Source organism: Amblyomma mixtum, chromosome 3 (assembly GCF_055824585.1).
Source record: "Amblyomma mixtum isolate Tamu chromosome 3, ASM5582458v1, whole genome shotgun sequence".
NCBI classification, from domain to species: domain Eukaryota; kingdom Metazoa; phylum Arthropoda; class Arachnida; order Ixodida; family Ixodidae; genus Amblyomma; species Amblyomma mixtum.
The window spans coordinates 255,439,764-255,465,766 of NC_143014.1; the positions used below are offsets into that span (position 1 = coordinate 255,439,764).

A 26,003-nucleotide genomic window follows, 5' to 3' on the forward strand; every position below is an offset into this window, starting at 1 on the left:
AAACGATCCGTAACACGAAAGTGATCTCTAGACAGACCGTTGCTATGACAAGTCTTTCCTGTTGCTCTGGTGGCGGCAAGTAATGCGTTGTTCTTTTGCCAGCGTGGTAAGCATGACAAATGGTGTTCCTCGTAGCCTTTCTGCAGAAAAAAAAGTATGAAAGAGGAGAAGCATGCGATAGCAATGTACTTACGTTAAAGATTCGGTCAAAGCGACAATAAAAGGTGTCATTTTGGTGCCAGCGACCTGCCACGTTGCCACTGAGCAGCCGATCAACGACAGAAGCGCAAACACAGCAACGGCGATTTTGGGACGCCTGAAAAACAGCGAGAAAACAGAAAAAGAAATAGTATAAGAGCGTGCAGTGGTGGATCCCAAAGCAATAGAAAGCTAGCCCGCAACGAGGCGTACAAGTGGCATTCCCTTCGAGTGACATCAGCTCGTGTTTCAGAACTAAGTATCCGGTGTACACATCAACAAAGGGCATGTAGCGCTAAACGTACTCTGCCGAGCGGTTACCAAAAGCGCTTCAGGCAGTGCGGCACACCCGTACTTGTTAACGTGTACAACATGCTCATATCTCTTGTCTGGTGTAGTGACAGCCGTGAGCGCAGTCAGTAACGCAGCACACAAGCGCAGCGTGCAGTGCTACCTGCCAAGCCTGGGACTGTTCACGCTTGACCATAGGAAGCGAAACAAATAACTGTACGACACGCGGACATTTCATAGTAGCATCATTTTCTTTAGATTACACCACGCTGCAAGGTGGACACGGAAGCGGACTACGCTAACCAGCATTCTATTCAGCACACAGCCTGCTTGCCTCGACGACTTGGGGCGCCTTTCCGGCTCCGTCGACTCATTTTTTGTTTTTGTTGCCTCAACAACGCCGTACCTTCATTTTCCTCTTCCACTAACTGCGAGCGCTAAATTTTGGCGCCGCGCATCCTGATGAAAACAAGAAATGAAAGCGCCCTTCGCCCAACCGACTAAAGATATCGAAAGGCGCTTGCCGGGACCGATGCAGCGGCGAGTAACATGATGTTAGAGAAGAGAGAGAGACTTTAATGAATACAGGAGAGGTCTGCTTGATTATGAGCCTAGCATGCTCATAACCATATGCGCATGCATGTTAGAGCAATGTGCTACCGTGGTTACCATTAGATCGCTTATATGTGCTCGGCGCAACAGGTTCAAGGAAGAAGTCGGGACGCTGCATACCATGAGCGCATTCGCACGAACTCATTTCTAGAGAACCGCGATCGTCGCGAAAAGAATTTCTTTTCGCACGCTCCTTCCCAGCGTTCCTGGCCGGCGCCGACTGGATCCGGCACTTTTTAAATGTATGTCGCCAAGCATGTCGAACTGCGTCAACCTCACTCATGCATGCGAGATGTCTCAGCTCTAGGCCCACCAGCATTTGCAAGCGTCTGACAGCCACATATCTGCTCCGTAAAACGTCAGGCTTTGTCAGGCTCATGTAAACATGCTGCACGATGTCGTTTGTAGCTTTAAACAGCATAATCTCATCCTTCTTTACAGAACAGCCATCGAAAGCCGTGCCTTGCAGTACCGGCATGAGACCGGCGTGTTTTTAGGTGTTCGGGAGCTCATGAAAAAATTAAAAAGAATGACGATGCGAGAGGAAGCCTATTCCCAAACACAAATTTATTTATCTAGCGCATGCACTGCGCAGACAGAAGGTGCCAGTACGCTGCCAGCAAGGACATGCAACCATTAAGTAGACTTTTTATTGGGGATCAAAGGTAAGGGCAGAGGCCTGCCGCATGTACACATGCCTATAGCTGAGAGCCTGCGCCCGAACATCAGCTGGTAGGGCAGGAAAAATGATTGCGTGCACATGAAACGGTTCTTGTAAGAAGCAATCTAGGGCTCAGTGTCGCTGTGCTGTAGCCGCCGGTGCATAATGCTTTTGGTGCTCAAGGAAAGTGGCGAGAGGCTCTCACGAGGCCACAAGAACGCTGCGGGGATGTATAGTAGTAGAAAAATGGCCGTTCGATGTTTTGGCGTGTGCAAATACGTTATCTGCAACCATTTGTGTGCAAAAAAGGTGCATAATTTGAAAGGAACTTTGTTTTGCGTATGCGTGTGTGCATGTGTGCCTGTGTATGTTCCTTGAGTGTGCCTTGGAAAACAAAGCGAAAGTTGGCTTATATTGTTAGCCTCCCTTTGAAATATTTTAATGCGCTGTCTGAAAACAAAAGTCCAGTCACAACTACAGCGGTTGTGTTATGTGCAGTGGCTGTTTTAGTTAGTTCACCAATCAAGAAAAATTCCGCATTTTTCAGGCACCCCTAGTATTGTGTAAAAAAAAAGAAAACTTTGTGAAACAAATATGAGCGCGCCCGAGCGAAAACACGTGAGCTTCGTGCCAGGCCTATTGGAGGCACTGCATCGTTTCCTGTCCTGTTAAGCTGAAATGGTTTAGCCCCTGTTTATCGTACTGTAGCCAGAGGCGAAACACGGAATGAGAACACTGAGTGCAAGCGAGGACCCCTGGGCAGCAGATGTGGTACTGTGCAAAGAACCAAGTATCACAGAGCAACCTCGCCGAGCCGCATGACAGTCCGCTGGGTGCGAGTGTCAACTGGTGCGGTTGATTCGGGCGCATCCCCACTTATTTAGTCATTTTTATTTTTGTTTACAGTGTCTCACAAAAAAAAAACTTCACAGGCTTCTTATTTTTGGTTGGGCGCGACGTAAACTTTTTTGCAGATCCTCGCCTGCTCTCAGTCACCCTACCTTTCCTGCCTGCATGATCCTAATGATGAATAGACTGTCTTTGCAGCTACCAGAAAAGATTCTGATAATGCACCGTGGCTGTAGCGACCATCTCTGATGCGCAAAGTTGCGGCTTTTATATAACTTCCTTTGTGCCTGAGATACCGCTACGCTGAGGCTTCGATAACGAACGTTGTCTTGATTTCAGTCTTCGAGCTACACGGCTAATTACATGCTTTCTCTTAATGCAAGTCAAGCAGCTGTTTATATATTAGGCTTTCTAAATGAAGGCTGTTAAGGAAGGATTAACAAAAGCGATGACGTAACGAGCTATCATTTATAAGCACATCTAGATCCCTCTCCATCGGCCCAATTAGTAAACGATGTGTTTTAGCAACTGCGGTTACGGTTATAATTATAACATCTGGGAGTTCAGACCCTCAACGCACCTTACTTCACCTGCAAGAGGCCATATGCGGTGAAATCTGACCAAGGCCCCTAAATAGGTACACGACTTTAAAGGACGCCTTCAAAGGAAGAAAACAAAGGTATAATAACGTCACAAAGTTGCAGTACGAACACCGAAAGTGTGCAGCGTATTTGAGCGAGTCGTGCTTTTCCTACGGATTAGTTTGCATATGCCTCGCGCTTCCCACGAGTTTCCTCGGGCGAAACGTCCTTTTTCTCTGATATGTGAAGATGAAATCCACGGGCCAGTTAAATGTGGTTGTGTGTTATGGCAGTTGCTTTGAAAGTTGCGATGCCTGGAAGTGAGCGGACGGACGATGCCTTGAGCGACGCCATCGGCGCCTGCTTTGCGGCTCATATTAGCTTCTCTCTTTAAATAGCTCGTTTCTGCTAACCGCTTTAAAACATGAAGTTCGCCCCTTTGTGCATGTGTGTCTCGGCAGTGTACCGCGCCAGGGTAGTTTGAGAGCGCGCAGTCTTTCTATAAGGATCGGTTTATTTTTAATAGGAAAGGCGTCGTGCGCACGTGTTTCGCTTTCTGCCCGATTGGTTGTGCCAAAGCGAAGTGTCTTCAGCCGCGATCGTTTTATTCCGGAATGCAAAACATGCCGCGTAACAGGAGCGCTGCGTGCCAGGAAGCCCAGCCAACTTCTCCAAAAGGCTTGATATCAGTCTCTTCTCCTCCCCAAGAAGTGAATGTCCTTGAAGCTAATGAGTCTATTCGATCTCACTCCAGTGCCTGAAGGTCCTCAGGTCAACGAAGGTAAACAGCACACTTGCCAGACTTTTTTTTTTCACCGGCAAGGTTTTTGTTTTTTAAGCGAAATTTGTGCATAATATCCGCTTAATTTTGTGTCGGACGCCGTGTCTGTAGTTTGGCCCGATGCAAAAAAAAACTGAATTTTGACCCGAACTACTGATTTATTACGGCATATCCTTCAAAGTCTCATTATTTTAAGTTTGTGGCAGCGAATATTCACGTTGACGCAATAACTATTCTAGCAAAATTAGCGATGATGACAAGGTTCAGGACGCTGTTACAATGGGCTGGAATTTCTTTTTCTGATTATGCGAACGTGCGATGATTCGCGTCTATGCATGAAACCTATAAAAAATCAGATAATTGTTTTTAATGTTTATGACTTCGCTGCAAAATGACATACTGAACTTTTGCTTGCATATCATGCGAAAAACGTCACTCGTAGTACAATGCAGGCACCCATCCATGTGTTCTGGGTCTCTAGTTTGTTTGCAAATTTTATACACTCGAGTATGTTGTGTACTCTACGTTCCCGTAATCGATCATGGAAATTTTGCATTAGGAAGTACTTGAATATCGAATATAACTGTTCCATCGGTGCAAATTTCTCCCCGCTTTGCTTCTGGATGTTTGGACGTTTGAAAGAGGTGTGAAGTCTGCCTTAATATGCAGTATTGGCCTTAGAAATGTAAGTTTACAGAAAACCTTTTACAAAATCGTTTACAAAAGCATTGCAGCCTCGCTGAAGTTTTCTGTGTGTTTCCGTCTATCTCTGCGCAACTCAATACACTGCGGAAAACAGCGCGGCCGCAGAAACTTCGGTCTTCTTGTATAACGCTATGGTAAGAGGACAGAGGACTACTGTTTCTAGGATGTTTGCTGAGAGAAAATAGCATTATGTTCCTGTCCACATAGCTGCGCCAAAAACAAAAAAGGCAGACCTTACGTACAGAAGCACCGATGCTAGAGACGAGGTTACACCCTGAACGCGACCGCAGCGGCCGCATTTCGATGGAGGCGAAATGGAAAAAGCGCCCGTGTGCTTCGCGATGTCAGTGCACGTTTAAGATCCCCAGGTGGTCGAAAATTTTCCAGAGACCTCCACTACGGCCCCTCTTTCTTCCTTTCTTCTTTCACTCCCTCCTTTATCTCTTCCTTACGGCCCAGTTCGGGTGTCCACCAAGATATCTGAGATAGTTCTTGCATCATTTCCTTTCCTCAAAACTAATTTTCAATTTTTTTTACACCCTGAATACCAAGGTGTCAATCCGGAGGTGTCCCTTTGAGCAGCTGCTCTACATTAACGTCAATGAGCCATACAGTGATAATTCGCACATTGTGAGAAGTCACCCTTAATAACCAGTTGGAACAATCCGGTCATTGGTGCTCCTGTTGGTCTTAGCAAAAAGTGATCCATCTATGTCTACTGCACTTATGCAAAAGACAGGATTTTCAGCGAAAATTTATGAACACTGATTTGTTACTTACTTTTTCAGCAGTAGTAGTACCGGCAACGACAAAAGGAAGAACTGGAAGTCGATGGAGAGGTACCACAAATGACCAAACGTAGGCTGAAAATAAATACATATATACATACTGGATCAAAACTCTGGTTCGCGCTTGTTTTTCAATAGTCATGTTAACTGAGCGGCGCAATATAAAGATGTGTAAGTCCTCTCCAAGTCTTTTTTGCGCTGTGTCCCTGCTTGTTTGGCGCGCATAGTCCACATAGTAGATGTACGAGATTTTACGTCTCTTATACTAGTTCTTCGGAGTCACACAAGGCTAACCCAATAGTGAATCGCAAAACTTGAAATCTGCTTTCATGTTGGCGCCTATCAATTTTCATCACAAATTTTCGCATATACCTCGTCGCAGAAAGCGAGTGTAAGGATGAAATACATTGCAAGACAGGCGTACCGTGAGTGCAGGCTTGTGCTACCTGGCGATTCATCTTCAACAAAAAACAAACGAGGCGCACAACACCGCGCAGGCAACACAGAGCGGTGCTGGGTGCCATCTTTTCCTTGTCTCTTTCTGCGCTGTTTTTGCGGTGAACACGGCGCAGCATGTCCTACAGCGGGTCAGAGATAATGCTAGCTGCAATCTTTTAATTATACTCGGCCACATCCTTTGTCACTTGACTGGCCGTCGCCTTCGCGTGCTTCTTTTCTTTGAGCTGGGTAGCGGGCTGGGTCTCCTTGGCTGCTTTAGCGGACCCACAAGGTCGCGCATTGCAGGAGAGCGGCACAGCTCACAGGGGCACGCAGGTGGTGCTTCTGGTCGTCTGCCACTTCGCTTCGATGCATGGCTGTCACGGACGCACTGGCCCTTCGAAGAGCGCGGCCGCTAGCTCACGTGTTCATCCTAAGAGTGCACGACACTGTACATAGGTAACTGACCACTTGTATTAGAAGAACCGACTTTTACGTAGTGCTACGGGTTCACAATGAAGAAATCTACAAGACGCATCTAGGTTGTGCCGCTCTTATGTTTTTAGTGACAGCCTATACTGAGAGTAGCTGCTTAGCTGCATTCGGCCTTAGACGCCTTCAGCCACTTTTGCCATCTTCTCATTTTTGTTTGTGTCAGCATAAAGCGCCCGTTTGGTCTTTTTCTGCTTCGACCCTAAATAAAAGTACTGTTTTCAATCTACAAGACCCTTCTTAGCTCCTGACTTATCCCGCTCTATTGCGCAGCTGCACAACGAACGCAGCTTTTTCGGAAGCGCAGGGAGAACGTGGAGACGCGAAGGCGACGGATGAAAGGACGACAGTGAAGTGTTTTTTTTTTTCCTTTGAATGTGTGCGGAAGTGAGAACGTAGCACACGTCCAGAATTACAAAGACGACGACTGATGGCCTTTCCTAAAACTACTCCGCTTGTGCTTGTACACAGCGACCACCGGTGTAGTAAAATCAGTGCCGTGTATTCTAAGGGCAACAATTTATACTCGGCGGCAGGCCTTCCTGGGACGGAAAGCAATGGTACGGGGGCGGAGCCTCTGCAACTGTGTCATTCCACCAACAGTTCCTCTTCAGGGTGGCCGCCTTGCACGGTGCTCGCTGCGCGGTTTGTCGCTTTCTCGCTGGAGAAGCTAGCACCATCTATGCAAGCTTCATGGAACCGGACGCGCATAAACTCGTAGTAATTAAAACAACTGTTTTTTCGGTAACCTTCTGACGTTGAAAATGCACATTTATATTAGAAGTATACCTTAATAACGAGTGCTACCAATATAAAAGAGCAAACTAATAGCTGCAACAGGGTTCTATATTTTCTGCGTATGAAGAAAAGACGTGTTTCGGCTCCGTAGCCTTGGCTTCACTGCCCAGTAAAGTTGTCGCGGAGTACAGTCGCTAGCGGGCGGGGCCATTTCTTACGGATAAAAGTTACGACACATTCCGTATGTCAGTGCGGCCATGCTTCAGTGCTAGCTAGACACGGCAAACCGGCCCCACTAAGCACTCTTCTATCGTCATTTCCTCCTCTCCCCGTCGGCTAGCCTTTGCGCCTGCTCCATGGCTCCGCCGAGCAGTGCCCAGCAGGCCATGAGGGAGGCCGTAGTGAAGGGCTGCGGAAATTTCGACCACCGGGGTGTGTTTAACGTGCTCTGACATCGCGCAGTACTGAGACCTTTAGAATATCGTCTCCATCGAAATTCGGCCGCCGCGGCCGGGGTCCAACCCGCGTCTTTCGGTTCAGCAGCCGAGCGCCGTAACCACTGAGCCACCGCGGTGTGTGTGTGTATGTGTGTGCGCGCGAGCGTGCGTGCGTGTGCGCGTGCGCGTGTGCGCGTGTGTGCGTGTGTGCGTGTGTGTGTGTGTGCGTGTGTGTGTGTGTGTGTGCGCGTGTGCGTGTGTGTGTGTGTGTGTGTGTGTGTGTGTGCGCGCGTGCGCGCGTGCGTGTGTGTGTGTGTGTGTGTGTGTGTGTGTGTGTGTGTGTGTGTGTGTGTGTGTGTGTGTGTGTGTGTGTGTGTGTGTGTGTGTGTGTGTGTGTGTGTGTGGGCGCGCGCGCGCGCAAATGCAACGCGACGTGTCACCGTTGTAGGTTGTTTTAGGTTTTAGGCGACTTCTCGCAGCCCCTCTGCCGACAATATTGAGAAGCTCCTGTGTAACCTAAGACGTACTCAACCACACTCAAAAAATAGATGCTTACAGTACTGGCGTCCACGTTGAAAGCATAGTTCTGTACTTGTAGCAGTAAAACGAGCCACTGCCTCTGGAATTCATCGTGTATCTTGTCGAAGAATGTCTTAGCGTCCGGTCCCGAGGCCATGAGCGGCAGCAAGTGCAGACACATGAGCAGGAAGAACAGCGGGACCATGGTTCTGGAAGATTCGGCCTTTCACTCAGGTATTCGGGGCGATATTTATGGCATGAGTGGTGCTCGGTAGGTCGAACCATTCATCAATGTGGGCCGCATTGAAATTCATTTGGCTAATGAAGACAAAGTACTTGAACATTGAGAGCATATTAATTAATGAATCACTAATGAATTCACCCAATAATCAGGTATTTGGCTCATGAAGACTAAGTACTTGAACATTGAGGGCATATTAATTAATGAATCACCTAATGACTTCACCTAATAAAGAGGTAATCTAGATTGAAAAATACCTCCTTTGCCAGAGGGGTGCCAAAATTCTACGAAGTTTTTACGGGCGCCACTGCTCTCAATTCGTCTTTGAAAAGTTTAAATCCCTGCAAAGAGTTGGTAAAGTTTTTATCGTGTGGAGCAAGGAGCCTGCGTATGGGCGTGCGCAGTATTCCCGATTAGGGGGAGCCAAGTTTCATCGCGGCGCCCCCCCGCCCCTCCCAAACCCTCACCCACCGACGCCCTTACGGCCAAACCGCAGCGCAAATATGAGGACGGTTAAAAAACAATAACTTGAGTACGATGGAATTGCAAAATATAGAAAATATCATTGAACAGTAGCTTTTACTTGCATGTGTCGCATAGACAGAGGAAGGCAGTCCCTGCGCCGCTGAGGCATGAATGCGACAACGCGCTTCCGAAGGAATTTAAATTCTCTCTACGCCACACAAAATATACGACATATATTTCTTTTCTTAACTCTAAAAAAAAACTGAAAAGATTGGCTGAAAGTGACTCGGCAAGTAAACAGTTTTTGGAACCGAAGATCATGGGTTCTCGGCCGCTAGTATCGTCAAAAAAACCTGAATGGCCGTAACACTGCACTATAAGCAATGACAGGACAGGTCCGCCGAGTAAAGGTACGGGGCAGGCTTGGCGCCCCCTTAAATGATTTGGGGGGTGGGGGGAAGGGACCCTCCCCCTCCCCTCTTGTGCGCACGCCTATGAGCCTGCGCACAAGTTAACTAAAATAATCAACAGTGATCGCTGCAGAAATCTGTAGACCCATGATTTTACTCTCTGGTTCATAATTTGGCTGGTGGTTTAAAATTGAAATTTTCCTATTGATGCAAAAACATACCTGATAAATCTTCTTACAACAGCAAAGAGGATGATGAACACTCCAGTCCTTTTCTGCTTGGATACGACGAAAGCTAGAAGAAATCCACTGCACCAAACCATGAGATGGGTAAGCATGATTAAAAATAAGCACACAGGCTTTCCATACATGGAGTGCAAGAAACAGGTCCTGCATTTGAGTGAGATGATATTGCCCATCGCAGAACTATTGCTGCATTCTTGCTGTCAAATCAGATGATTAACTTGTTTGTTGAAAGCTAGGACTGATTTTGGCACATTCATAGTGTTGTGTTCGGTCTCCTGTATCTATCCTTAATACACTGTGGTATTTTCTTTCCAATACTGCAATGCCACAAGTTTGCGCAGAGACTATGATTAAAAATAAAGAAACAAAATTTGTTGTATTGGAATTGTGGCGCATAACCTTCTAAGGCTATCATGCCCGAACTAATGCATAAAATAAACAAATATTTATGCCCCACGCCTCTATCTCTCAATAGAACTCATTTTACTATTATGCGGAAGTGAAAGTTTCTTACACTGTGGAAATAAAAAAAAATCCGACAATTTCGTTTTCTGTCGACATTAGCGCGAAGATAATTGTGATCACTTTCATTGGTAAGGTGACAACGCTAACCACCTGAGTCCTTAACTTGGTATTCAACTCTCTTACATAAATCACTAAGCTTCCATGCCATTCTGAAGTATCTAGTAAATGGTTCCATGCTATGAAATGAGTGGCAAGTGCTTAACGTCGACAAATAACCTTCCAAGAACCTTCATGCTGATGAGAAGCAGCCATAGCTGCTTTTAACTAGACAAAGCTCTCTTGGCTCAGTCCTCATGAGCTGAGTCGAAAGAGCTCAGTCCTCATGAGCTCTTTCGACTCAGCTCATGAGGACTGAGCCAAGAGAACTTTGTCTAGTTTTGAATACGTTTCGCTTAATGGGGTGCAGACACAGCTTTTGCGTGTTTGTTTATTTGCCTAGAAAGAGGCCTATGGGCCTAGTAATCATAAAAATGACCTGAATAAATTAGTGTGCAGTGTGAATAATTAATTACAAACAATTTTGTACGGGAAGTTTCTGCCTCGCTCGGCTTCACCTCTGGAGTGCATTTTCACGTCACAGTCGACATACCAACCTGGGTTACCACATTCTAGTGACGTCGGCGTCACCAGCAAGTACTGGTTGTTGCTGTGAGCAAACACTCGGTTCGGTGAAGTCGCAATAATCAGGAACGTCACTCGATTCGGGTGGAAATGCTAACTGCTTTTCTCACGACATTCAAAATCACATTTAAATATGTTCCACTCAACATCCGAAAGTGAGACATGCTACAAGCCATAAACCTTACGCCCATGAAACTAATAATATTCTCTGTTTGCGTTTGAAACTTTGTGTCTGTACCCCTTTAGCATCTTCCTCTAAGTTTCAAGGCAGGAGTGGCGTAGCAGGTGGCCTATTGTTCGTGCTTTCCTTCCTTGCTACAGCAAAGCTGTTGTATTCTCGTGTAGAACTGTATTGATTTTGTGAGAAGACAAGTCACTGCGAAGGGCAACGAAATATACAAGCCGCAGAAATACTGGTGTTTCTGGCGATATAAACAACAACACACACACACACACACACACACACACACACACACACACACACACACACACACACACACACACACACACCGCGGCTTTTCTCGTAAATGGAACCAGTTATGGTTTTGCATGAAATAACGCTTCAGATGGCATGTTTTAGTGCGTGGTAGTGCCACCACAAATAGGGAGCATAGGAAAGGTTAAGCATTCCTTGAAATAATATGCTCTGTATTTCTCCGAAAAAGTAGCCGCACACTCGTGCTCATCTGTGGCCAGAATGCAACTTTTTTTTGCTATTTACAAACTGAAGAAAGGAGGAAATGGTAAAGTATGCAGTTTGATGGAAATTCTTGTCGCGCGCCACTAAATCGCTTTGAATCTAAGAACGTAGTCTGCCGTTTTTCTCTGCGGCTCCGATCTAGTACAATTCATCCACAACTAGATTGCCATAAACATCACTCTGCTAACATATCATTTTCCTTTGCGCCACTTGAGATATAGCTTGTGTCTTCCCAATTTAATGCAGCCCCCACATGTTTGCTTCGACTTCAATGGATTTCTTTACGCTGTCGCTTCAGAAGGCACCATTCTGTAGCATAGACTTAGACATCAACGTCCACCTCTCCTCGTGCACATCTGTCTTGAATGTATATTCGTTTAACAGAGAAATCACGCTCGGCAGCAAAGGCGATGGAGTCTTTCGGGGCACCTACTTCTGCATTTATTGCCAGAATGGAAAGGCTGTTGCCATATATCACCACTACAAAGTCGTTTTGCGTTTTTTTCGCACCAGACGCACCACAATCGCACACTTCCTTTTATTTAGAAGCAAGGAAAATAATTCTAGTTATTGTGGTGCCCAGATTTCCGCAATAGCGAGTACTGTCTAGACCCTTGATATCTTTATGCCGCTGCCTTGTGCAGAGCATAGACCCCCCGCAGAAGCCGCTACGTCTCTTGCCGCCAAGATTAAATACGGATGCAGTTACTGCCAATGTGTGTTCCAGAGAACAACAGTGGAGTGTCCCTGCTTTTCAGAGCTCTAAATATGGTATACAGCAATTGCTTTCTGATTGAGATCACTTTATTGCAAACAGCACACCTCTCACCTTTGGAGATGTCCAAAAGCACTACAGTGGTGTATTATTAAGTCCTAAGCGCCAAAAGTGGCCAGTAAACTATACGCACCTTAGGAAGAAGAAGCTGTCAACACCGATATATCCAGCTGTTACAATCATGGATTGCCATAGGTCAGCGTGTACTACCGCATTCAGCATTCGGGCTATGAGAAAAAAAAAAGATGAAATATTTTAGTATTCTCGTGAAGGCATTACCTATCAACAGAATACAGTTCATGCCACAAGCAGGGAAGAACCGTTAAAGGTGGTCTTTGTTTCACTGACAGTACTCGTGCGGACGAATGCAGCGCACGAATCTGCCCATGTAAACACGTTCTCCAAGTGAGGGATGAATCATACGATAAATAAGCATGTTATTGAGACACTAATACACAACGAAATCTCGATCAACGTTGCTCCGCTTTCGTAACATTTTCACGCGTGAGGCTCCCGTTGGTTTATTTTCTGTGACAGAATTTCTCGCTTTGAGTGGCAATTCTTGTGAATTTATCATGAGAATACTCGACACTGAGAAGTGCAAGCGACTCCCTGCCAAACCATGGTTCTCAATTCTAGTTACCCAATAACCTACTGGGGTCGCTGATTACACAGTGAATTGAATGCAGGAACACATTGGATACACTTCCATCTCTAAGCGTTCTTGAGCAGCCGGCAACAGGCCATCACCCATCGAGAAGACCCTGCACGGGCAAGCACCTTTACCAGAAATGGGAACATGGTGCGCCTTTTCCCGACGACAAAACGGTTGGCAACCAAAGCAAGTGCCATCACCGCCGGTCTTTTCCAATGTAATGATTCTTTGATTGTAAATTTCACCCTCATTTTTACCGCCACAACTTGTTGCCACTGCTTGTTAGCCCGCAAAAATTAAGTGTGCTTATGCGCTTGTGAAGTTATTTAATCTGTTTTCTTTCTATTTCATCACAAAAAACGCATCATAAATTACGCAGATTGATACACAACCCTGTCGCATGGACTCACGCACACCACACGTCCGACGGCGAACCGTAGCAGTGTCCCAGCACAACCCAGACAATGCTAAAGAAGCGGATGCCATGCAGGAACCTCAGGCTGTAGGCGTCAGAGCTCTTGTCTCGAGCCACTTGAAGCATCATTCGTGTATTCGATGCAACAGAAAATGACGTCAAAGCAGACAGGAGCACACCTGCAAAGAAACGAAAGGAGTAACTCCACTCGGCGCTGTCTTTCCTAAGTTCGAAAGGATGACGGAATTATTCAAGGTCAACACGAAGACGGAGGACAAAACCTGGCGGGCTTTTCTACCATGCCTTTTCTATTTAATGGAGAACTTGTTGAACTGATTGACCTGCTCCAATATTGAGCATCATATAGTAAACTATTCATCCATGTTCTCTCAATCATGCTCGATTTCCCTCTGCTCAATGCCATTTAGTAACGCTGCTCAAGCCTTACGGTGCAGTAAATGGCGTAGTCGTTGTCTGATCAGTAACCGAACGGTCACATGAGCTGTTGGTCTTTAGCCGCTTCATTTTACGCAGTTCTCTTTATTTAATGGAGGAGATTTATCCAGGAACCAGTTTGCAGGTAGGCGTTAGGTCGTTTCAGTTGTCTCCCCGCCAACATGAGCACGTAGGCATGCATGTAAAAGTGTTTAATGGTCTTGAGCGTGCCTTTGTACGGAAACCTTAGTAGCACAGTTCCATCAATTTTCTACGGCATGAATGAGAATAACTGTAGTGAAAATGAAACCGTAATGGAGCGCTCCACTTAATCTGGCTCTTATAAAACAATGGGCACGATCCTTCTGAAGTCGTCCACAAAGCTGCAAATCGCCAAGTGGAAGTAATCAGTGATGAGCAAATAAAAACGAACATCTCAAACAGATAACTCAGGCAGTTTACGGTGCATGCATTATATCCTTAATTTCTTGATACCCTGTGAATTTAAAAAAACATGCAGTAGCGACGAAACGAAAAATAACGGCAAACAATTTTTTCATGACATCATTTTTTTCCGAAAGGAGCCAACCACATCGGCATGATGTCCATTAAGTGGGCATAATGTGAACGTTAATGCGTTCGTTCCACTCACTCTGATTTTTCTGTTTGTGATAATTCCGTGATCTCCACAGGTCAACCGCTGTTGCAAACACGACCAACAAAGCCAGGACGCCAAGAAAGGATCTACCAACAATAATAAAAGCGGAAAGAAGCAGCTAAGTTAGTAGCCCATTCATACCTGCTACTAGATTACGGTGCTTTGTTAAAGAAGATTGGAGAAGTCGCTGACTTTACTCACGTTATAATAATTTGACCTTTAGTGAAGCCAGGATAAATAGCTGTGACGCAGTTAGATATGGTGATATCTGCAGCAGCAGGGAGCACTGAAAGACAAAAACACAACGAAGAATGACAAGCCATAATTAACAGCAGGAAAGAATGGTTGTGTAGGCATCGGTTGCGAACAAAGACAACAATTAAAAATAAATTTTAACCTTTATTTCAACCATTCCGGCAATTATTGCTTTGATTTAGTTGCACGAGAACATGTTTCTCACAGCCTTTACTTTCAAAACAGACTTGGTTACTTCTAATAAATCCTAAACCACTAACTACAAACAATTTTACTCAAAATGTTCATGTATACATAAAGGGCATTCCTAAATAATCCCGTTTACTCACGAAAACTATTGACCAAAAGTTCTTTCAAATCAATCTTGAACTTACCCTCTTAGCAAAACCCACAGGGTAAATACGACGCATACGTAACTCATAGCAAAGATATACAGCCGGAAGTCGGGAATTCAGCAACGAGTAGATTCCCGCATTCGGTGAAGAACATGCGGAGGCAACGACATCTGCATTACATTGCACAAATTCCTGAAATGTGTGCCATCTCAAGCAATGAATGGCACTTAGGTGGGACATCTTGAATCAGACTATTCAGTCTTGTTAAGAACGGACTTCCACATCGTCTCTTTAAGATCGAACGACCAGCTGCTTAGCATATAGGCAATGAATATTCGAAAACTTGACCACAGCTCGCGAGGAAACAGAGAATGGCTCAGGAATGTCCAGATATCATGGCGCATATAATTCGGCAAAGGCGCTTTTTGCGCCACCCGAGAAATCTGTCTCTCCGGTTATCGGACAAACTGTAGCGGTGAAGCCCAATTCCTTTCCGCAAGTCTAACTCTGGTTAGGAAGAAAGAAAATCCAGCAAAGCGATTATATCAAGTTTCTTCGACTACATGGCCAGAAAGGACGTCGAGGCAACTATTTGGCTTGAAAACATGCGCATCAATAGATACAGTCACTGCAATTCCCGCTGGTAGTCACGACTAAGTCCAGTGCTCCACTGAACCTGTTACGTTCCTCGTGGATGCGGTTCTCGAGCCAAAGTTTTTTTATGATATCTGATGTCAACGCCCCACAAATATGGCCTTTCTGATCATGGAGCGCCCGAACAAAACAGCCGCTATGGTCAACAGTTAGCCTGCGTGGTTACACTCAGCTAAGATGTACAGAGGGCAAAACGCATGCCTAGAACAACAAAACTGTGTGTTCCGGAGCTCTCAAATCCGCTGCGACCATGAAAGCAAAAAATGATGATGAAATTCTATGAGTTTAACAGCACATGTTTACATCCAGACCATTTTTAACCAAATCTTATCGCTAGTTATCGCGTGTTACGCCCGAAACACGCTCAGAGCGTGTTCTAGACATGCGTTTTGCCCTCTGTACCTTATACCGAAGCTGCGGCAAGTATCTTCAAAAATGTGCCAAAGTTGGACCAGCCGTGTGGATTGCACGGCTTGAAACATCAGAACCTTCTCTGTCAATACTCCGCCCACTTCAACAGGACATGAAAGAATGTTTTCTGCAGATCCGCCTAGCGTCATAATTAATCTTGTGAGCCCCAAGTCTTGTTGTACCCCAAAAAGACCCCGGTGGGCGCACGTCGACGATGGACTCACGCGAAGTTCAACGAAAGGGGTCGAACAGCACGATATCCCTTTCTTTAACTCAGAGAAAGCAGCAGAGAAGGAAAAGTGAGGAAAGCTTAGCGCGGCCAATAAAGTCATACAACTTTTCCACACTGCTTCGTGGCCACATCACAGACAGGACTCAGCGCCTTTCTCATGGCACCGCTGAAGCACTAAGCGGACTGCAACAAGAGGATTTTTGTTCGCTTCTGTTCCAATTCGGAGGGCGCACTGCGCGCGTGTTGCTCACACTGTCCTTTCAGTCGCTCGGCCAGATGCATTCACTCCAACTGTTAAGACCTCCAGCTGAAGGAAGTAAAGGCCAGCCTTTCTGGCCGCGCCGACATCCAAGAAAACAAACTAAAACATGCAGGTGAGCGCGAGGCTCTTTCCCCGCACCAGGCTCCGTTTCTGGCTGGATGCACCTGGTACCGCTATCCTATTGCAACGTCTTTGACCTCCAGTCTGTACGAAGAATACGACCATGTAGAATCCAAGCTCTTATACAACTAGCCGTAAAAATGGGGCCATACGGGCTTTCCTACAGAAGGCCTGTCCTATCGTACGATATTCTGCGCTTCGGGTGACCTGTCTTACCCATGTAGAGTGCGGACTGACAGCGCCATCAGGAACGTTCGCTTGGCACTGTTTGACGCTTCTGCGCGTGAACATTCTGACGTCCTACGTGCACCCTTCTTGTGAAGTGCAAAACCAGCTCCTCGAGTAAAATGCATAAGCTTCCGAGAGATTAACTAAATTCCAAAGTGTGGTGCTAGCCGACACCGTGCATCTAGTGTTGTACTGTCATACTTCGAAGGGCATAAATTTGGGCAAACTGGTTATAATTATTCATGTTCAGCGCTTTCCCTCGTGCTCTTGCTTCGTTTGTTCGTCTTTTTACGTTTTTCAACTTTGCACTATCAAGTTACCATGCCCATACACCTGAGAAAACTGTATACATCTTGGATACGACCTACTGGAGACAATTACCGAAGGAACCAGAAACTGCACATTCTCTTCGCTTGCCTCTGTGACATGGGCTCTAACGCCCATTTCTATGCCGCCTACGCACACTATGCCATCTGTTGAACTGTAAGCCTACCACGTCTAATTTCTGCCAGGGCTGGTGGAACTCGTGCAATAAAACTCTTTAACTGCAGCCCGGCCAGCGGTCGCTCACAAGGGTACAAAGTACGGTTAAATGTTAATTCTACGAAAATATATAGGTGTAGAATTTATTGCGAACATTTTTCCATTACAAGTTTTAACCTTCCTCTGGAAAGCAAAGCAATGTTGGTTTTATACGGGTCCTTGCAGCCGGATTATATTGAAAAACAAAGAAACATCTCACACCGTACATAGCGGCACGTGTCGATGCCCTCTACTTAGCTGCCATAATTATTTCCTCAGTGAACGCACACACACAAAACACTTAATTTTGTGCATCGTTCTTGAAAACACCGTTCAATATTCTCCACAGCATTTGTTAAATTACGAACACTTTACACTTTTCATATGTAGTTGTCGCTACCAACACCAACAACACGACTATCTTTCTTAACATGTTGCACTTATACATTCGTGTTAGACTATGCACATCAATCCTAAATCACATACTGAATCTGCACGCATATAATCAGCAGCTTTATCGTGGAATATGCAATTAACTACTACCCACAGATTGAGCAAAAAAGTTGGATGAAATAGCCTTTTTTTAAGAAAAGAAAGTTGTGAAATTTCTCTCGAGGCTAGTCACCCAAAAAGTTATTATTGCACATTGTGGCGTGTCCATTCATCTAATGTTTATTAGCTTATCTTACGAATACAATTTTTTGATCAAATAGACACTGAATGAATTAAAATAGAATGTAATACTGTCAGGTTCTTTTCCCATAGCGTGTAAAAAGTCTAGGTCTGACAAATAGCCTTGTTCTCCGCACTTTTCCTCTTTTAACGCTTCCTTATTGAAACGCTTTCGAAAAAAGGGGTTTATTTTTACTACATTCTGCACAAGCGTTTTTTCTACTTGTATATGAAATATTTATTGATTACTGTTGCCATATCTTCTTCATTTTTGCTCCGTATGCTATGTTTTTATTCATGCCGTTGATAATTGTATTCCATAAAGTGTAACTGTTACTTTGAAGGAACACAGCACTGAATTTTAAGGACCCAGTTTTTTATCGGCCCAACCGAAAGCTTTCTGTCTAAGGTGCTGTTTTCCGCCACGATTTTATTGGAAACGCTGCAGGAAATATTTACCGAGAATTTTTAAATCAGTGCATGTGCCTGTTTTTGTGTATCCCGATGCTGTAAACCATGACCAGAGGGCGCGATGGCTATTGCACGTTGGCAAAAGTGCTGTACCAAAAACTAACATAAATCTCCCCTGCCATACAGTAATATGACATATTTAATGCCTAGAGTGGCATCCACTTCAATTTGTATACTCAAAGCTGTTGAGGCATAGTGATTTACGGCTCGTCGGCAAAAGTTTTAGTAGACCGTGAAAGTCGCTCAATCCTGGAAATTCAAAACACTGTGCCGCCATCTAGTTACAAAAGCTCAAAACACGTGGTCGACAGTTACAAGGCAGCGTTGATTTTCCTCAAATGGCGCACTGGAGCGAGTGAAAGCTATAATAAAACAAGACGAACACTCCTCAAAGAAAAAAACACCCCGCATATAAAACAAATAGGCGGGTACTTTACAGAGACGGGGTCACGAGGTGGATTTTAGTGATCATGACAGTTTTCGCCGCAAGATGGCTTTTTATGCGATCTTCAATGCCAAATTGAAATTATACATCCTTATTTCTGTCACACTGCAGTGCTCAGTTTAAGGCACGGTGTTTTTATTTTCGCTATAATCTCGTGACCCGTTTTGGTTAGTGTTAGGTCCCTTTAAGTGCCCCTATGGGTCTCGGCATTATTCCCCAATATTATGCCGCTATCTTAGAATTATTCTTCAGAGTAAATTACATTCTAAGCATTGAGCAAGAAAGAAACTTTGCTGACGAATATTGTTGGTGCTTTTACAGTGGAGGAGCCGGATTCTGAATGTTTTTCGTCGGTCTATTTACGGCCATTGTCATTCATGGACGCAAGAAAATATGAGCCGCTATATTGTACGACCAAGTTTGGGAATCCTGCCTCTGATACGAATCTCCAATTTTTTTATTTATTTGCAAAATCTTGGGGCCACTAAGTCCAAGCAGGGTGGGCGTAAAGGTTACAGAAGTTATAAAGAAGAAACATTGCAAACTGAAGGGCACAAATAGCACTTGCTGGTGAAACCTCCCGGGGCAATAGTTCAGTTATCTGATTGCAAGCAGTTTTTGGACGGGAAAAAGTGAAAACTTGTGTCTGTTTTTAATGTTTTCGAGAATATAAGGGTTAGAGAACTAGGTGTTAAAGTCGAGTTTTGTCTAGCAGGTAACGGCGTTAAGTATAATGAAGGGTCAAGATGTAGTTTTTTATAGGAGAGACAGAAAAAGTATCCTGAAATTTTTCTTTCAAGCTCAAGTCCTTCAACCTTGTTAATTTCTATTAAAGTGGTGGGAGAGTCAGTCCTTGCGTATTTGATAGATAAACCTAACAGCTCTTCTCTGTATTCTTTCCGGATTGTTTATGTTATATTAGGGTAGCGGTCCCACACTATGCATATATATTCGAGCTTAGTTCGTATTATAAAAGAATAGGAAAGTAGCTTAATGATAGGGCAGCGTTTTTCAGTTTGTCTTAAGCAGCACAATTATCGAAACACGCAGAAGCAAATATTACTTATCTGCAAGTTCCACGATAGATTGCTCGTTCGAGTTACGCCTAAGTATTTGTAGTTACATACTTTTCCAAGAGGGAACCAAGCTAATTTATATGTGTAACTCTGCGGTATGTTTTTCGGGTGGTTGGAAAATACACACTTTTGTCAGTTTCCAAAATCAAGCCCCATTGGTCGCATCAGTTCAAAACATTGTTCGAAGCATTGTTCAGGTCGTTATGTGAACTCTATTCGACGCTTCTCTGAATAAACAACAATCATCGGCGACCAACCGAATGTGCACTTATGGGATAACCACTATAATTCATATTCTAAAGAAACAGCTGAGGGCCCAATACTCTTTCCTGTGGGACACCGAATGAAATTGGAAGAGAGTTCGAACATTCACCACCAACTCAGACAAACTGACTAAACCATGCTATGAAGAGATGAGGAATGCCAATTTTTTTCATTTTTAGAATTGCTTTACCATGAGAAACTTTGACGAATGCCTTTCTAAAATCCAAAAATATTCAATCAATTTGGCCCTTTTTATCTATACACAATGCAAATGAACTGATTACTGTAATTAGCTGTTTTACCGTTGAGAAGCGCTTTCTGAACCCGTGTTGAAATTTGTTTAGACCAAAATTTCTTTCTAAAAATTCGTTCATGCAGTGTTCAATTATATGTTCTAATAGCTTGAAGCACAATTACGTCAATATTATGGGACGGCAGTTCTGCAAAAAAAGGCGATCTCCTTTTTCGTAAACGGGAGCAATTCGGGCTCGCCTCCAGTCATTAGGTAATTTGCCTGTCAGCAAAGAAGCACGAGGAACAATCAAAAGGCATTTACCCAAAGTTTCGGTATAACGACGCGGGAATACGCTTGGAATATTGTCAGGAAAACATCATATTTTGATTGTTGCAGCGTAATAAAAAAGAGTGCTTTAGAATCCTCAAAATATGCTGGCCTTCAGGACATATATCGCTAAGTAAGCAAGAAGAGCGGCATAGAGTGCAACTATCTTATTAATGGTGTCTTCGACTGGTCGTTTCAGATCGCTCTAGAGCGCTCTGAGATGCAGCCGCACGTTCGGCCGGTCGAAATCAAGCGCTCTGACTACATTCGGCTGGTTCTTTCAGAGCGCCCGCCTCCAGCTCAGAGCGCTCTGAGGCGCTCCGAGAAAAAAGTCGGAGCGGCCCCGAGATGTGTTCACGTGACAGAGCCACTTTCGCCGTTTCGCTTTCGCGGAGACGGATGCGAAGCCAGGGCAGCCACGGCACACCACGACCGGTCTGGCGAGGCCTAATGCGTCAGTTTTTACGCATCCGTAGAAGCAAGTTTAGGCGCTTTAGGTATTAGAGGCAGTTAAAACGTCCCTGCTGTGTGGCTTTGTGAGGCGAAATGTCGAAAAAAAGACGAATCATTACGCTGGGTACGCCGTCACGGAAGTTACGTCCTTTTTCTGCTTCCTGCGCTTTCGCTCTGAAAACTTGCTGACCATTCGGCTTGACCGGTCTCGCTATGCGCTCGGAGCTAGAGCGGCTCTCACTTTGCCAAATCCGAACCGGATCGTGGGAGCGACCAGTCGAAGACACCATAAGTTGCAGCTCTGCTCGAACCTTCTTCTTGCTTTGTAGGTGGCCCAGACACTGCGATGAAGCTGAAAACGATCGAAGGCATCGGAAAGATGTATTGGTGGGTGCTGAGTGCGCGACTGAAACAAACTTGCTGAATTATGCCTGCGCAGGAAAGTGAAATGAGTTTGTTTTGATAATAATACTCAGAGCGAGAGCAACACCACAGCACAGGAAGAAGCCGCACAAGGACGTGGATAGTAGCATTTAGTCACCGCGTCGGCGTTCTCTGAAGTGAATTTTTTTCTTGACTGTGCGAAACCTGCCGTTTCATTGTTTATGGCAGCTCTTATGCGACGACAAAACGTTTCCTTGAGAGGGTATCTGCGAAGAAAACTAACGAGGTGATTGTCAAAACGACTGTGTCATTTTACCTGCCGCTTCAAGGGGCACTTCCGACAAAGAAATGATATGTGCGCATTGCGGCTCGAGGTGGCGCTCAAAATGTGCAACTGCTGGCATTTTTGCAGGTATAACGCTGCCTACAACTGATACTCTGCTCGTCCTCCTCACTCTGACGGCGAAGTAAGAACCACGTTTTTCAATCAACAAAATATTTTCTGTTCAGGAAATACGCGCACCATTGGGGATGAGCGCTTCGGGATTCAAAGTTTCGCTTCAAAGAGATTTGCGCAAGCAGCCGTGAGTGGTAGTGACGTACCTGCTCCGAGCAGCGCCTGCATCTCTTCCTCATTGCAGTCGTCCAGCAAGCAGATTCCCAGGCGGAAAAGTGGGACCCTCTGCTCGTAAATGTTGTCCCTGAATTTTCGCACCTGTGCGAAGGGAAATGAGGGACATTAATACCGGTAATTATTACTTGTGTGCTGGAGTCTCCTTCGGAGGGCTCCTGTTTATTTTCACATGGCTACGTATATTACTGCATCATGTGAGGTTTCCAAAACATCTCGCTGGCTTTCTTAACAAGAACATGGCACTGAACACTGAACGCACGGCGTTGAACGCTCAAAATGATCGCGGGAATTTCTAATTTTCTGCATGTCTCATTGATTTTATATGGCCGTAGGAAATAGTTGATGTGAGCGCGGGATGCATTTTATAGGTCACGAGCGAGGAAGAAGGGCCGGCCATGATAATCACCATGTTCGCGTAGAATCTTTTGTGACTCTCTAGTTTTCTAAAATTACAAGTTTGAAATATCTTCACTGAGTTACGCTATGTACGCTGCTCGCGGGGAACAGATGGTAGTAGTTTATTACTGTCCAAGACAGCTGGGCATGTATTAGTTTGAAGGTTTGTGTGGTGAAGTGAAGGGGGTGAAGCGAGTTGTCCTGTTTTTAATACGTTAAGGTCAACCTCTTTTTCCCTTGTGCATTGCAGGTTGTTCGACACTTCGTTAACTAATGCTGCATTAGATACAAATTTACAGTATCGTGCTATCACGATCACCGAGTCCGACAAACTGCCGGGTTCCTTCACAGTGATTCCTAGTTTTCCTGGCTGTACCTAGCAAAGAACTAAATTAATCCCCTGGAACCGCTGGTCCTACCAACCGTTATTACGTGTGTCTTCTCCCTGAAGCCAAAGTTCGCAGTTCAGTCAAAGCGCTCGGCATCGGAACTCCTCTCGTTAGTACACAGCATATCGCGACATGCACCACCCAGTGAGTACGATCGTTGCATCTCTGCAGGTGTTGACTTTAACGTTGTATGTGTCTGCTCGTTCACCGGTCCCTTGTCTTCTTGCACTACTGTTCCGAAGTTCTTAGCATGTTCAGTAACGCTAATTACAGACTACTTTATCCTGCATTTATAACATTTTAGAGCTGCTAACACAAAAGAGATTCAGAAATGGCTAATGATAAACAATTGGCAGTGGCTTAGCTCAGCTATGCCAGGATACACGTAGCGAGAGCTACAGTTTCCTCCCTGGTTACGCATGCTGTCGAGCTTGTTGTTGTGACTATAATGTTAAGCATTGAAGAAGTATTCGGTGGGATTATCCAACGGGCGTCCGGGGGACGACTTTGGGTGAAAAACAGGATGACCGACGGAATCTGAAAGTCCGATGAAAAATAACTGTCGAACTTTTGTCAGACGTGAAATGCCGTGCGGGTACTCGAAGGAGAAACATTCGTAGCTTCCATCACTTAAGATCAGCTGTTGTATTTACGTTCCCTTGTCCATATCAATCACAGATAATTTCCGAAGGCGGGAGGCATATCGACAGCTCTCGTGGTTCGCCGAGGTCTCAGGCTGAGTTGTAATTTCAGAAGCTACCGAGAGACTGAGATCAAAAGCACTGATGTTTAACGCTTGAAATTCAAGATACAAATTACGTACAGCTGCAACGGAAAAAGATTAGCACAAGTGACTCACGACGGAGCGGAAAAATTGCGAGACGCGGCGCTATTGTAGCCGTATGCGCAGATAGCGAGAGTGCCTGGCACATTCCACTTTCTAAAGTGGGGGTGGCCGACAGAAAGCAGCCCGTCCGAAAGCAGGCACTGCCACACATTACTTTTGACAGCGCATCCCCACTTTTGACAGTGCATCCCCAGCAAGTTGCTCGCCACGCCAGCGCAAAAAAAAATAAATAAATAAACGGGATTATGTGCTTAGCCACTTTAGCACATGGTTTGGCTGATAAGACATCTACAGGCGTTCGTTTAAGATGTTTCATTTCTGAAGGGCGAATGTCTAGGTGGGCTGCTTTCTGCCGGACAACCCCGCTTCAGGAAATGGAATGTTCCTGGCACTCTTGCTATCGGTGCACTCAGCAACAATAGCGCCGCGTGTCGCGATTTTTTCGCTCCGGTCATGATTCACTTGTGCCATTCTTTTTCGGTTGCAGCTGTACGTGTGTTTTAAGAACTAAATGCTTTTTGCTTCAGTTCTCGGCTATTTTGTTCGAAACATTTTAAATCCGCGGTGAAACTCGAGACGAAACCGGTGGCTACCTTCCGCGGTGAAACTAAAGACGAAATCAATGGCTACCTAAGTCGAAATTTCCGTACCACTGAAATTCACAAAAACACAAACAACTAACAGCTCAGACCAGCACGAAGTGAGTACTTTCCCCGACTGACGTTTCAAACCTCTTGGCTGTCGCCGCTCGAATGCGCGCCTCCAACGTACAGCGCTGCGTGAGCTCCAAGCAGTTCAGAAAACATTTAATACAAAGAGAAAATTATATGAAATGCCTTGAGGTTTGCAGAAGGACTGAAGTTCTGACTGAAACGAATGAAAATCGTTGATAGTGGCAACGCTAGATAGCAATCAATTCCATTCTGTTATTTGTAGTACAAGAGGTTAATTTCGTAATTTTTCAGTCTGAGCGAAAATTGGTTTTACTTTCTACACGAGATCTATCTTAATCAAAATGTGATGTGATTCTTACGAGATGTGATTCTTACTATAACAACACATTAAAATAAAGGCACTGTTGCTTGCCGCAACGTCTTCGGCAGCAAAGCGCACGGTAAGATAGGTGAGGCGATGAGCCCCCGCTCACCGATCGAGGGCAGCATGTTTCACGCGTGAAAGGCAGTTCGAACTGCCGACCAAACCGTCATTACTATCTAGCGCCAAATCGTCTTAATTCTCATTGAAAATAACTCGTGGTTACGTGACCTCGGCCTACCAGCCTTTTTTATCGCAGATGCTTCCTGGCGTTCGTCGTATCATTTAATCAATCAAATCAATCAAATTAGTTTTATTCACATGGCTAGCAAAAAGGTGCATGCCAATCTTCCGGTCCTTAGCCTTCTCGGCTAAACTTGGTCCCATGCAAGAAATGCAAAAATAATTATAACGAGGCAGCTCAGTATTATACGTCGAATTCACGTACAACAGCTATGCAGTAGTTATATAGGAAATAAGCGAAATACTCAAGAAATGTGCAATAGTTACGAGAGCAAAAATGATATTCAGGAAATAAAAACTATGTTTCATAATGAAGTCGGGTGTTGGTTGCTTGCAAGAAATGTTTTTACATATCCGAAAATTCTAGACAAATCCATTTTTGAACGGGAAAGAATTTATGAGCGCAATTTTTTCATCTATTGTATAATTTCACTAAAACAATCAATATGTACGCAAATCTCACGTCGGCAGGCTTGTATTTTTTTTATATCAACGTTTTTGCTACCGCAATAGTGTGCCCCATTGGTTTTGTATGGCAGTCTTGACTGCTCGATGCAAGCGATGGAAACGCTATAACAGATTTGTCTAAATAACGGAAGAATGGACCCTTACCTCCAATATTTCTATAAGAGTATCTCACAATTTTCCAATTTTCTTCATTTTTGGCCAAGAATTTTGGAGATGTTTCGGCGATTGAAAGCTGACCTACTTTTAAGTTAGCAGGTAGTTGCTTCCAAATTATGGCAGTGGCATAGGCAATAGTTATTTTACCGCACACATTGTTAACAGCTGGAAGGTTAAAACGACAGTTGCGAAAATTTCTATTTAGACGAGATGAATAAGCGAAAACAGATGGTACTGGATAGCTATAATTTAGT

At 44.8% G+C, this 26,003-nt stretch overlaps 1 protein-coding gene across 1 annotated transcript in view; it reads right to left on the reverse strand.

Moving 5' to 3' along the window:
• LOC149354437 (nose resistant to fluoxetine protein 6-like) overlaps nucleotides 1-26,003 on the reverse strand; it is a 47,587-nt gene that overhangs the window by 14,653 nt on the left and 6,931 nt on the right. Inside the window, exons 3-11 of the mRNA XM_089577506.1 lie at nucleotides 22,185-22,296; nucleotides 14,437-14,521; nucleotides 14,230-14,321; nucleotides 13,142-13,321; nucleotides 12,206-12,299; nucleotides 9,428-9,514; nucleotides 8,128-8,299; nucleotides 5,459-5,541; nucleotides 194-316 (exon numbers count right to left, since the gene is read on the reverse strand). Of these exons, the coding sequence (XP_089433632.1) occupies nucleotides 194-316; nucleotides 5,459-5,541; nucleotides 8,128-8,299; nucleotides 9,428-9,514; nucleotides 12,206-12,299; nucleotides 13,142-13,321; nucleotides 14,230-14,321; nucleotides 14,437-14,521; nucleotides 22,185-22,296 (1,028 nt within the window). The remainder of the gene's footprint in view (nucleotides 1-193; nucleotides 317-5,458; nucleotides 5,542-8,127; nucleotides 8,300-9,427; nucleotides 9,515-12,205; nucleotides 12,300-13,141; nucleotides 13,322-14,229; nucleotides 14,322-14,436; nucleotides 14,522-22,184; nucleotides 22,297-26,003) is intronic.